Source organism: Enhydra lutris, unplaced genomic scaffold, assembly GCF_002288905.1.
Source record: "Enhydra lutris kenyoni isolate GAN:26980312 unplaced genomic scaffold, ASM228890v2 scaffoldscaffold1, whole genome shotgun sequence".
In the NCBI taxonomy this organism is placed as follows: Eukaryota; Metazoa; Chordata; class Mammalia; order Carnivora; family Mustelidae; genus Enhydra; species Enhydra lutris.
In genome coordinates this window covers 57,851,346-57,865,085 of record NW_019154085.1, presented here as the reverse complement: position 1 = coordinate 57,865,085, position 13,740 = coordinate 57,851,346, and the positions used below count along the sequence as shown (strand labels likewise).

The 13,740-nt window shown below is 41.8% G+C and overlaps 1 protein-coding gene across 4 annotated transcripts in view; it reads left to right on the top strand.

The window, feature by feature from the left end:
- LOC111143638 (RNA binding motif single stranded interacting protein 1) overlaps window positions 1-13,740 on the top strand; it is a 211,515-nt gene that overhangs the window by 112,681 nt on the left and 85,094 nt on the right. For 3 of the 4 annotated variants that reach the window (XM_022497479.1, XM_022497462.1, XM_022497466.1), the window contains exon 2: window positions 7,347-7,522. In XM_022497479.1, coding sequence (XP_022353187.1) covers window positions 7,347-7,522 — 176 coding nt within the window. The remainder of the gene's footprint in view (window positions 1-7,346; window positions 7,523-13,740) is intronic. The other variant, XM_022497473.1, reaches the window with a different exon arrangement.

Here is a 13,740-nt window from a genome sequence, read left to right as displayed (position 1 = left end):
ATCCTAATAGGTGTACAATTGTATCTTTATAGTGTTTTAATTTGCAGTTCCCTGTTGACCTATGATGTGGAGCATCTTTTCATATGCTTATTTCCCATTTCCTTGGTAAGATTTCTGTTAAGGTTTTCAGCCCATTTTTAAATTGGGTTGTTTTCTTATTGTTTAATTTTAAGAGTTCTTTGTATATTTTGGATAACGGCCCTTTATCAGATCTGTCTTTTGCAAACGTTTTCTCCCATTCTGTGGCTTGTCTTCTCATTTTCTTGGATTTTTCTTCTGCAGCACAGAAGTTTTTGATTTTAATAAAGTCTACCCTAGCAATTACTTACAGAGTAGGTCTTTGGTATTGTACCTGGAGAGTAATCACTGTACTTGAGGTCATCTGAGTTTTTTCCTGTGTTATTTTCTAGGAGTATTACAGGTGTGCATTTTAAATTTAGGTCTGTGATTCTCTTTGAATTAATTTTGGAGGAGGGTATAAGGTCGATGTCTAGATTCACGTTTTTACAAGCCGATGTCCAGTTGTTCCAGCACCATTTGTTGAAGAGACTGGCCTTGCCCCATTGTATTGCTTTTGTTCCCTTGTCAAAGAGGAGTTGACTGTATTTATTGGGTTTTCCTGTTGGTTTTTACCTTTCTCCCCCTTCATAAATACTGTTACAAACACTAGAAGGAACAAATAGCACAAGAACTCTGGTGTGTGCCTTGACCCGGAGTTCTCAGCAGGCAACTTGGGGCATCTGTGGGATTCTTGGCGAAAACTTTGGAGAGAACCAAACAGTGGAGGTGATTTCCATGCCTGAGCACAAACCAGCTCTTTAAAAGAGATTTGGATGTCAAGGCATCTACTTCTTTTATGGGGCCTTGAAAGAGAATTTGACCTCAGAAATCTCATACTGTGTCTAAGGTATGTTTTCTACTGTGGATTTTCAACACCTGCAACCACTCTGTCCACCCCAAAAAGCTTTCCTAAGCTGTTTTCATTTCTAAGGACTTTTCCTTGTTGTTTATTTTCACTTCTGCAACATGGTCTCTGTCCATTCATTCAGTCATGTTGTATACAACAGATATTTATCTTATTCAATGTGAGTTTTAAATTTCTTTTATCTGATGCCTAAGAAAATGATGCTTTATTCATGGGCTTAGGTAAAGAGGTTTCTATGTAGAGAATATAGCTTTACATGCAAGGATCAGCCTAATAAGTATCTTGAAGAATCCTAATTGTGAGGTATATTGGAAATTTTTATTCTTAAGTTTTATTTGAATAGCTAACATAACAACATTGCCCTCTCCTTTGATAAACATAACCCAAGAAAAAATATTGAATAATCTGTTGCTCAGTTCCATAGTCTTATTTTCAAAGAAGGGATAGTGGCTCTATGAAATCCGGTTTCACAAACTAATGAGCCATGTGATTTTGAGCTCTGATATCCTAGCATCCAATGGGACTGATTGGTATTTGCCCTTTGGGCCTCTCTCCCACATGATGGATAAGTAAGTGTCTGCATGTGTGAAGGGGCACTGTTGTTCTTCATTAATATATGTGATCTCTCCCATCCTGGCCTACCCGGAAGAGCATCTGCTTCCTGGCCAGTTTCTCATAGCTCACTAATTCACCTCCCACTTCTCAGCTGTGTGTACTTTCCCAGTTCCCTGTGCCAGGAACTTTTATCTTTCATAGCTGCTGTTCCTGACCCTCTTTGAGCCATTCAGATGTCTAAAAGAAAACGAAGAAAATATCCTAACTGTGGTTAAACTGGCCCATTTGGATGCTCCCCCTCTCTGTTCAATAATTCCCTTAAATTGTTAAATTCCTTTTACATCTTGAAAGCTTTATGGAGAGGAGCCAGTGTGTGGAATAAGTGTGGTATGTAGTATCTTTACGCAGTACTCAGTTCATGTTAGGTTTGATAATGTAATATTTTCTGGTGAAAGATGACAATGTTCCATAACTTCTGAGCAAATAGAGTGGTTATTTTGTTTCTGGATTAAGGAAATAGTTGATGTGTTAAACCTCTCTGTTGTTGGGGCAGGGGTGGTATGGTGGCGGTGTGTGTGTGTGTGTGTGTGTGTGTATGTGTACGTGCGTACATGCACACGCCTGCCACGGGGCAAGATGGAGATGGAGATTTTGGATTTTGGATCATAACCTTAAACTGTAAGGTTGATAGCCTTAAAGAAGACTTAAGGATGATTAAAAGGCAGATTCTAGGTTTCCCTTCAAAATGTTTTGGAGTCCCCAGGGACGTTGGTGACTAAGGGGGAAAGGAGGAGAGCTGCAGCTCTCAGACTGGTTGGAGCCCAGTTCTTGTAGCCTGTTAGTAGGAGGGTGGAAATGAGACCATAGAATTTATAACGTCAGATTTCATTTTTATTCTTTGTCTTTGCTGAAAAGAAATCTACAACAGTGCATGATTACTAATATATTTTAGTTCACCAGTGCTTAGTTTTGCCTTTTTTGTGAACAACGTTTAGACTTGTATTTATATACAAGAGTCTACTTAGTGTGGTGTCGGAGTGGGGGTGACGTGATGGAGAGGGGAATAGGTCTGCTGCGTGTGTAGTTGCCGCGTGCCTGTTGTTGATCATCCTGTCTGAGTGTAGGAGGCCAGTGGGCCTTAATGGCAAGATTGAGGCCTCAGGGCCGTCCACACAGGAAGTTCTCCCTGATTGCTGACAAGCACATTTCCTGCTGGTGCCCACACCCACTCCTGCAGGGGATGCAGAGAGGGTCTGCAAGTATGGCCATTCCATTCATTCGCCACCAACCTTGTTTTTCTATCAATTTCTATCACTTTTGTGCGAATTAAGCCCAGGTATTGTTATTGTGAAAGCAATTAGCTTGTTTGCCCTGCCCGTGGATAGAGAGCTTGATGGGTAGCTTGCTTACCTGGTCTGAAGTGGTGAAATTAGGCCAGAGAAGGCTGAGGTGGACTATTAGGCTCTTGTGGGATGGGTCAGCACTCACGTGGGGTCAGCCGGCCACCAAGGTCCTTAATTAGGTTGAATTGGTGTAAATGAGCTACATACTTCATCCAAGGGGACAAGGGATGGGAAAGGGGATAGGGGTCCTTTTCAAACTCCAGGGAAGCTTTAGGGATTTTGAGAGGGGAAATACAAAAAGACAACCAGTGATGAAAATGGAGTTTGATGAAATATTTTCTACTGGTAAGCTTTTTTTTTTTTTTTTTTTTTTAATTTTTTAAAGTTTACCCTTTGTGCTCTTGAGTACATAGCTACAAAGTGTTACTGTTTTGAATTGGTCAGTGCTGTGAAGTTGGAGTTAAAGTCTTGTCAGTGTTTACATTTCAGTTGCATTTTAATCTGGGAATAAGAGTTTTAAATCTTCACTGGTTTAATCTAGCTGTTCTAAAATGCTGACTGACTCTGGGGCGCCTGGATGGTTCAGTGGGTTAAAGCCTCTGCCTTTGGCTCAGGTCATGGTCTCAGGGTCCTGGGATCCAGCCCTGCATCAGGCTCTCTGCTCAGCAGGGAGCCTGCTTCCTCATCTCTGCCTGCTTGTGATCTCTGTCTGTCAAATAAATAAATAGAATCTTAAAAAAAAAAGTTTGAAATGCTGACTCTGGTGTTCAGCTGTAATGTGCTGTTGCTTTCAAAATTTTTTTGCCTCAAAATTCTTTTTTTAGTAAAAATATAAGGTAGAATTTCAAACTAACCTTTTAAAAGCTGACTTTGTTAAACACACACACACAAGCTGACTGTGTGCTCTTTAAATTAAGGGCACCTTTGTCTTTCTAAAAAAAAAATACATATATATATATATATATATATATATATATATATATATATACATATAGTCACCAATGCTATTAAGTGTCCCATTTCAGAGAAATCGAATTTAATATTGAGATTGTGGGAAGGATGAGCACAGCTAAATGAAATAATACAAATAACACATTTAGGACATGGACAGTTCAGGCGTACGATGTGGAATACTGTCTGAGGGCTCTGGCTTTGGTGTCCAACAGACCTGGGTTTGATTCCAGCTCTGTCCTCTTGAATGTGTGACCGTGGTATATTACTGAACCTCTGTTGAGATTCAGTTTCTTCCTCTGCAGAATGGGAAAACAATGATCTGTCTACCTCATTGGATTAGGAAGGATAATGCACATAACACACTTAGCCTGGTGGCATATAGTAAACATGGAGTATATGGCAGTAATAATACTCAAATCATTGTGATTATCATTCATCCACTCTGAACATGTAGAAATAAACAGCTTAATTATGTTTGAATTTTCTTCTTTAAACATGTGTTCATTCTTTTATTAGGAATTAAATTGTTTATTTCAATGAGTTTTACAAACCTAGTCTTTGATCTAAAATTTTCTACAGCAGAAAATAGGCAACCTAGAATAAGCTGTCTTTAGCTAGTTCTGAGAAATAGTTGATGCTTGGATAACATTTTAATTTGAATTTATTCTGTATAGAATTCAGCAGAGGCCAATCTTCCTCCTCAGGGCACATTCAGCGCCCCCTCCCCATTTCCCACCTGGGATTAGAACGTTGGGAGACTTTTTTCCACCGTAGGGCAGAATAGAGGGGAAGCAGGGAAAGGCTGTACATGCCCCACACCTACTTCCCAGAGTGAGAAAATATTACTGTAATAAATATAGAGGCCTGTCAAAGATATATTAAATCAGCTATGTAAATTCTGAGATGTAAATCATGGTTCTGCTTTTGCCAAAAATAAATACATAAATAAAAACCTACTCCTTTCATGTCCAAATAATCTCTCAATAAATCATACCCCCAAATGTTTCTTTTAATCCTACAAGTCCACACCTGGCATCCACTTTTTACCCCAGAGAAGAGGTTAGAGAGCTGTGCAAACTTGGAATGCAGTCTTTAAACCATCTGATGGTTCATTTGCTTCACATTGTTGGTCTAATGCTACTTAGAGGAGGGGATGGAGGGGGTCGCCGGCTTCTTTCAGGCTTCTCCAGGGCTTATCCCTGGAGGTGACCCTGTTCCATCCCCCAACAGCTGCACTGAACATATGGGGTCCTACTTTGAGGAACTGTGGTTTGTAGCAAAGACAGTTTCTCTAACATTAATCAAAGATTTATTTAAGAAAAAATTCAGCCTTGCCGAGATATAAGTTCTTTGTGTAAATCAAAGGCTTGGGATGGGGGGTCAGATGTGTGTGTTACTTTCCAGCACCTCTGTTCTAAGCTGAAGTGACAAATGGGATGCCTGGCTTAATTGCAAGGAACAGCTAGCACAGTTGGTGTGGAGTGATTCTGGAGAAGGAACACAGGCCTTTGTGTGGTATGGCTGGGGGATCTGAGGGGCTACCTGTGGCGGAGGAAGGAACAATGCTTACTCTTCCTTTTACTTCTAGAAAGCAGAGTCTTTATCCCCTAGAGAAAAACTGGTGATGAGACCAAAGGATATGAGTTCAACAGCTTATTAAGGGCATAACTCAAATAGATTTGATAGGATATGATCTCGGCTAAGTTTTTTCTTGGATTAAGCAATACGGTTGTTCCCAGTTCAGTTCAGTCTTCATTTATACATTGATTATTGTTAACTCTTTTTGCTACTCTCCTTCTAAGAGAGAATCACTTGAGATAAAGTGATGTTTGGGCTCAGTAAGCTTAGCAAGGACCGTGGGCGGTGAGAAGAAAAAAATACGTAGTAGGGGCACCTCTGTGGCTCAGTTGGTTGAACGTTCCGCTCTTGGGTCTCAGCTCAGGTCTTGATCTCAGGGTTATGAGTTCAAGCCGCACACTGGGCCCTTCAGAGGATCTGTATTTCTATTCTGTGGTAGAGATCATATGGCCTGTGAACAGTGCTACATTAAATAAAAAATACATAGTACAGAAAAGAAGTAATGGTTACGCATATAGATTAGTGAGGATCCCAGTGTAATGGGGGATCCTGTGGAGCAGGGATGGTCGTGGCAGAGCCTGGGCACAGAGTCAGGTCTCCACAGTGAGTAGCTGAGCTTGCTGGCGAGGTAGGCAGGGTTACATTTATTGTAAGGAGTCTTCTGCTTTTTGAACTTTCCAAAGTGTAATTGAACTACGCCTTAAATGTGTCTAAGAGTTTTATTTGTGGTTGTTAAAATCAGGTTGTTAGGCTTGCAAAAAATTTTTTTAATGTTAAGGGACAAATTTTATACTCTCATATTTTCAAACTGTTACTTAATATAAGTGAAGTCCTTAGGTTAGTGTATTTATTATTTAGATGTGAGGTGAAAAAGATTCTCTCCCGGTATGAAACTGCTGAGCATTTGCTTTGAGAGCAGTTCAGGCTGTGCTCACTTCCATCTCAGACCGAACCATTTAACTTCCTCAAAAGTCATGTGTGTGGCGAAGGGCACAGGACTGTGGTTTCTTTCGATGGGTTAACAGGGAATTATCTGGTGTGAGTACAGTTTCAGACATTCTTCCTTGGTGGCTGCTGATGGTGAAACCACACGGAGCCCTAGGTTCAAGCTTTAGAAAAGTTATGTTCCTTGCTGCAAAGCCCGGGAAGCTCTCCAACTCCCACACCATTCTCACAGGGGTTAAATTTCACAAGGTTGGCCAGTGCAAAAGGCAGCAAGCCTGTGAATCTTATCCAGATGTCTCAATGGAGCCATGGGCCAGACTTAGAACGAGGTGAAGTCTGCCTTATTTGAGCATTGTGATGGAACTCAAACTTCGTTACACTCGAAGAGTAATCTTCTTTCCTTCCCCAAGAGTCTCAATAAAATTATCAGCAACTTTCAATCAAATGTTATTCAGAATTTGAAAACCTTTTCAAAAGTCTAGTGATTTCTAAATGACTGTATCATAAAATGATATTATCACCTAACTTCATGCAAGTTAATTTTGAGTCTCAGTAGATGTGTTCCTTAAGAGGTGTGAATATGTTAATCTCACATAAATTAGCCCGATTTAAGGTTGCACGGAGAGAATACTTTACTGAATAAAATTCCATTATTAATTGCATGTTGAAGGAGAGGGCTTTTTCTGTAGAATGAGCAAGTCTTTTTTTTTTTTTTTTTTTTAAGATTTTATTTATTTGACAGAGAGAGTGACAGCAAGAGAGGGAATACAAGCAAGTCGAGTGGGGGGGGGGAGCAGGCTTCCCGCCGAGCAGGGAGCCCCACACGGGGCTCCATCCTGGGACTCCGGAATCACTGCCTGAGCTGAAGAAAGTCACTCAACCGACTGAGCCACCCAGGCACCCTTTAAGATGTAAATGAAAATGTGTCTATGAAAGTCACTGAGGGGGATCTGTGTTTCTGTTCTGTGGTGGAGGTCTTACGGCCTGTGAATGGCGCCACGCTTCTTGCAGCTGGTGTTCTAATGCTCCCCGTCTTTGTCTCTCAGCAGTCTCTGGTCCCAGCCCACCCCATGGCCCCTCCCAGCCCCAGCACCACCAGCAGTAATAACAACAGCAGCAGCAGTAGCAACTCAGGATGGGACCAGCTGAGCAAAACGAACCTCTATATCCGAGGGCTGCCTCCCAACACCACAGACCAGGACCTGGTGAAGCTGTGTCAGCCGTAAGTAGCTATTCTCCTTGGTTGTTTTCAGCCAACAGATAGTTCTTTTATCCTTTATCGTAGTCTAAAGGGATATCAGTTGCCGTACAACAGGCAGTTAGTGCAAGTGTGAACTCTCATTGCCGACAGGATGAGGATGACGGTTCCACGTTTTCAGTCCTCGGACCCAGCATTAGCATCAACAGAATGCTTGTATGACAAAATAAATATGGGAACATCTTGGCAGAATTTGACTGTATTGGCATAGAAGAGGTAAAACGAGAATTTTTGCAGAACTTAACGGCTGGATCCTTTTTAGGACTGCTCATTTTTTTTTTCTGTGGTAGTGCCTCTGGGGGCCAGTCTGTTCCATAATAAGAGAAACTTTGGCTGTTACCATTTGTCTGAAAGGTAGTTACCATCCGACTGAATCTCAGACGTGTGTAAGCCTCTTAATGTTAGCCGGGAAGTAATATTGTCTTCACTAGCGTCGACAGCTTTGTGGTCTGGTTTGTTAACCCCCCTCTGTTGGGGAATTCTAATTTCCAAAATTCCTCTTTCTTCTCTCACCGCCACCCTCTCTGAGTCTTGTGAAGAAGTGTGTGCATGTGCGTAAGGTTCCAAAGTAAATATGCATTATATGCTAATGTTGTTGAAGAACGGGCTATAAATATGTTACTTGGCAAATGACGTTAACTCACCAAGTAAGAAAGCACTAATGTAAATCAAGGTGCCAGAAGCACTAACTGTACACGGCAGGGACCATTGTGTAAAGATTAATCACTCTGAGCCCTAAAGGCCTCCACATCTAACAACAGCTTTTATGCATCCAAAGACAGTAATGGCCCCTACAAAAAAAAAAAAAAAAAAAAAAAAAAAGTTTTACGTAACCGTGGAAGAAGATGTCCACTCAAGAATGTTTCCTAGTCCCTGAAAAATATTCCCCTTTGCCAACATCTGATGAATGGCATCTCCTTTCTGTTGTCCTGGGTAAAAATACAGATTTGTTACTTATATTTTAGGAAAAAGAATGTTTGAGAACTTGGGCGGTATTTCCAAATTGGAACTAAAAGGAACATCTGGCCTTCCATAAGGAGGTGGTGGTGGTTTTCCTTTGTTTTGTTTGTAGAGCGAAGGGTGGGGTGGTGGGTGGTGTTCTTTAGGGTCCAGAGAGTTCTTCTGAGGCCGCTGCTCTTAGCACTCTCCCTGTGCCTTTCCTGGGTTCCCCTTTTGATCAGCCTTCTCAGACTTTTTTTTTTTTTTTAAGATTTTTTAATTTATTTATTTGACAGATGGAGATCACAAGTAGGCAGAGAAGCAGGCAGAGAGAGAGGAGGAAGCAGGCTCCCTGCTGAGCAGAGAGCCCAGCGTGGGGCTTCACCCCAGGACCCTGGGATCATGACCTGAGCCAAAGGCAGAGGCTTTAACCCACTGAGCCACCCAGGTGCCCCAGCCTTCTCAGACTTTGACCAAAGCCCTTTGCCATCGGGCAGTCGGGTGCTAGGGACTACAGCTGAAAGCAAGTCTAGCCCTCGGGGTTTGTCATGCGTGGCCAGAGGCAGAGGGAACTGGGCCAGCCGTGCCCTGCCCTCTTGCAGCTGTTCAAGACCACAAATAGGCCTTCTGCTATCTTGTCTGCTGCTGGTCTTGACTGGCGTCTTCTTATGCCTTTGCAGCATAATTACAGGTAGATAGAGCGCCATGAAGTCTAAGGAGCTAAAAATAAAACTGTAGGACACAAAAGAGTGAAGCTAACCCTCAAGTTCTTGAGGTGTAAGAGAAAGGAGAGAGGATTTCAAAAGACAAAGAGTTCCTCAGCTGGTTTTGAAGCATGTAAGGTGAGTTTTAACATCAAGGAGAACAGAGTTCAGTAACCGTAAAATAATAAGAGTAATGCCATGTTCCAGGTGTAGTAAATGTGTACTTGAAAAGTGAAACTGATAATTTTCATTATTGAGTGAAATCATATTCCAAAGGAAGTCGAAGAGCATTTCATCTCTTTTCCTAGAAAATTTACCCCTTTTTTGGTTCTCGGTCTCTTGAACGTATGTGGATTATCTTACTATGTCTCCGTGTGTTACTGTTATCAATAGCAGCGATAAACATTTGGCACCATCACTTTCCCAGTATCGGCAGAACCCCGGGTTTGATACTCAACTCCGAAGGTGGTGCTCCTGATCTGCGTTATGTAGAGGGGGGACCGCAGCCGTATCTGTTGAAAGCTTCATTCCATTTACCACAGAGCCTCTAGTAAGGACCAGTTTTGACTTGCTGGAATTCTGTGTCTTAGAATATAGAGAGAGGGAGAGGAAAAAAGGGCATTCCTGTTCTGGGCTTAATTGTTTCCAATGAAGACTACTAGTTGGTGATATGTACGTGACTCATCCTATGGGAAAAGTGACTCATCCTACAGCCTAAAAAACCCAGTGGACATAATTAGAGATTTTTTAGAAAAGTCGGTATCAAAACTGCTCAGAAAAGATAGGTGTAAATTCAGAAATCTGAAAAAGAAAAAAAATGTTTTCGAATTACAAATTTAGCGCAGTAATTTCAAATCGACCCAGTGGGATGAATGGCAAGAGGAGCAACAATGGAAACAGATAACTTGGGTCCCCCCACCCCACCCCGGGGGGGTCTTGGTTATTTCAGAGGCTTGTCCAAAAGAAAGATGGGAAAAGATTCCTAAGAATGTTTGTAGTAGTGACCTACTTCCATACAAACAGTGCATGAGTCTAAGGCAAGAATGATAAAAGGGTTGTGAAAACTGGAGAGGAAAGCAAAAAATATTTTTAAAAAGCTATGTTTGGAGTTGAATATTCACATGCTGTGTTAGAAGAAATGGTGGTGAGTGAGAAAGCATCCTCACCCCTAGTCAGATAGAGACTCCTGACCCTGGAAGTACAGATCACCGTGGTTAAGGTCACAGGAGAAGGCTCCAGCTGGAGGGACCAGTTGCGTTCCTGGCTACCCACAGAGTCTAGGCTGGTCAAGAACCAGGTGGAGATGGGATAGTGGCCGCAGTGGTAAGCTGATAGGGGTTGAAAGTAGATGCATTCTCTAGGAGGATTTAATGAGAGAAGCGGACCAGCTCTGGGAAACTTCTAAACTGTGGTGGGTGTGTGTAGGAAATGAGGTTGGAGCTTCATGACTGTTGGAGGCTGCTGCAACTTGGCTTCTGTTTCTGAGTTTCCTGCTCAGAAAGTCCATCAGCACAGTTACCAGCAAGTTTAGGGAATGGAATGATCTGGGTAACAGGAAGGAATGATCTGTTACCCCAGGACCTCAGACAGTTTGAATTTTCTCCCATCTCTAATATCCAGCCAAACAGATGACTTTGCTTGACTTTGGTACCATTTTATTTCTCTCTTCCAAACTTCTCAGGTGAATTTGCTGGACAGATGAGCCGAGGGCTCTTGTTGTTTCCACTTCCTTTGCCACCTTAACCCTTGGCATTTTGCCTTCAAGTTCTCACCTGAAACTGCGCTGGCATCTTCCATCCATCTTACCTTATTTGGTCCTTAACGTTGATAATAATGTTTCTGACGTGTTATGCGAAAGTGGGACATACAGCAGTCTTTTCTCTGGCTCTTTCCTACTCTTACCCATTCTCCTCAACTCTTTGCTCTTTGGATTCCAGTTCTGGGCTCCTTCTTCTATAGCCTCATTTTCCTGTAAGACTCTTCTCTACTGTCCCCATTTTCTACACATTTCCCAGTCTCCTTTTATCACCTCAAATTCAACACTGCCGCCTTCCTCTCCAAACGATGGTGTTTCTAAATTTAACTCTCACCTCACCTGGAAGCTTTGGAGCAGTGGTTGAGTATTTCCTGTCACTCTCTTAGTCCCCAAGTCCTGCAGATTCTGTGGCCTTTGTTCTTCCTTCTCACTGCCAGAAGAATTGGATGTTTTCTCCATTCCTCCCCACATTGTGAGAAGTGAGAACTATTTGCTCCCGCGGCTGCCTCACCCGGGCGCCTCCCCATTTCCCTCTCTTGATTCTTCAAGGCCAGTGCCAAGGCCAAACTCATCCTGCCTCCTCCATGCTTGGACCACACTAAATTCTCCTAGTTTCCTTTTCTGTGTCACTGCCTCACAGTCAGCATCTTTTCATACAGTTCTTACAGTTCTGCTCTCCAGGTGCTTGTTCCACTGTCCCACGGTGTGTCTGTGATGGTATATAATGCTGGCAGTGCATCATCTTTTTTGTTTTAAGGCTATTTCTTTAAGTGAACTCTGCAGCCAATGTGGGACTCGAACTCATGATGCTGAGATCCAGAGTCCCATGCTTTACCGACTGAGCCAGCCAGGCGCCACCATGTTTCGTTTTCATAGATTTCTTACCTACTTTATGAGATCACGGTGGTCAGCATGGTAAATGTTTGGTACCCTAGACTTACCAACCACAGTGGTAGGTAAGGCTCCTTGCCTCCTAATTCTCGGGAGCCTGTGAAATGGGTCAAAGAAGGTTTAAATCATGAAGTTGTGATTAGGATTAAATCAAGTTATTTGAGGAATGGAGCTGGTCTGCTGCCTAGAACACAGTCGTCATTGAACAAATATTAGTCTCCTTTGTGCCCGTGTCTTTGCTTCTCAAAACCCTAACTACTACAATAAACTTAAATTATATGTAATCCTACATTTAAAACTATGGGAAGGGTCGGGGGACCAGATTCTGATTCTGAAAGCTGGGAAAGCCAGGGAAGTGGGTTATGTTAACATAGCTACATAACTGTACACCGTCTTCTTGAGGCTTTTTTCTTGTACTTGGAAAAGACTGGTTTCAGCTTCATGATTTATTTTTTTTTGTCATAATAATGACTATAGCATGTAAATTTTCCATTGTGTCCAAATTGTCCTTTCTGAAGATTTAAAAGCAATATCTGTATGTAAGGTTTGGTTCATCGTTTTTCCTGGTTTGCAGTAGGAGCAGATTATGTGTCTCTGTTGGCTATGGCGAAGTAGCTTAGAGGTTACTATGGTTTTGAAATCTCACGGAAAAGTCTAGATTACTCCATTTATCAACAACTTATTTTGAAGCAGAGAGAGTCTGTTGATATTAAAACAAAAGAAGGTGTTTCTGCTCCTCCTACCTTCTATATCCTTTCTTTCATTCCCAAACCAATCTTGGTCAACCATTTTTTGTTCTTTCATTCAAATAGATACCTAATTCATTTCAAAGTGCAATAAAACATGATTTCAGTGTAAATGTGAAATTAAATCTAGCTTACAGTATTTTAGCCTGGTACTAATTAAAAGGAAATGTTTTTTGAATGTCATTCATTTCCCTGGTTGTAATACCCAATACATTTCATTTCCTGTCCTTTGTTTTCTGTTTTCTGCAAGTCTGCCTTATTCTTTTGAATATAATACAACTCTTTAAAAAAGGCAAAACAGAAAAACAATATGGTCAGCAGAGGTAGACTTAAACAACCAAACCTAATCAGTGCAGTGTTCTGTGAGAAGTCAGAGGAAGACTTTGTTAACCTTGACGCCAAGGCACTGGGGTCACTCTCAGTAGGAGAGGGCATCTCGACTTTGAAGGGCAGGGACGATTTCTCGCAGGGTGAAAATAATAGTGTCCTCCAGGCCTCAGAAAGTGCCCACGTGGTGGGACAGTGCTTGGCTGTTTAAGAAAGCGCACCGAACAATTCTTGGTGGGATAGCTGTCATTCAGCAATTATTAGTTAGCAAGGCTTCTGGTGACCAGAGTAAAGAATGTGGTTATGGGGCAAAATGGGGCTGGAGGTAGAGGTTGGGGGCATAGCATTAGCACTTTGCATAATAAGCTGAAATGTTCGGAGTTTTTTCTTCAGTTGCAGAGGAGTTAGCGCTTATAGTGGAAGAGAAGCATAATCCAATGTTTGTTTGTTTTTCTTCCTCTCTCAGAATGATAATTCTACCCAAAGTAGGAAGGTTGGGTTGGAGGAGACTCTCATAGGTGAGAGGAGATGGAGCCCTGAGCTAGGACAGTGATAGGAAGTAGGAAGAGGAGAAGGTGCTGGGGCTACACGAGGGTGTCTTGGAGATAGAATATCGGGACTTGAGCATGATTTAAAATGACTGTAAGGTTTTAGCTCTAAATAAAGGGAAAACTTGAGTTGCATTAACTGAGAGAGAAAGCACAGGAAAAGAAATTAGGGCAACTATCAGGAAAATGGACAATTTGAAATGATTATATTCTTTCTCTATATATCTTTATTTATCTCTCTAACTCTAAAATTTCTTTTAGAAATCTATTT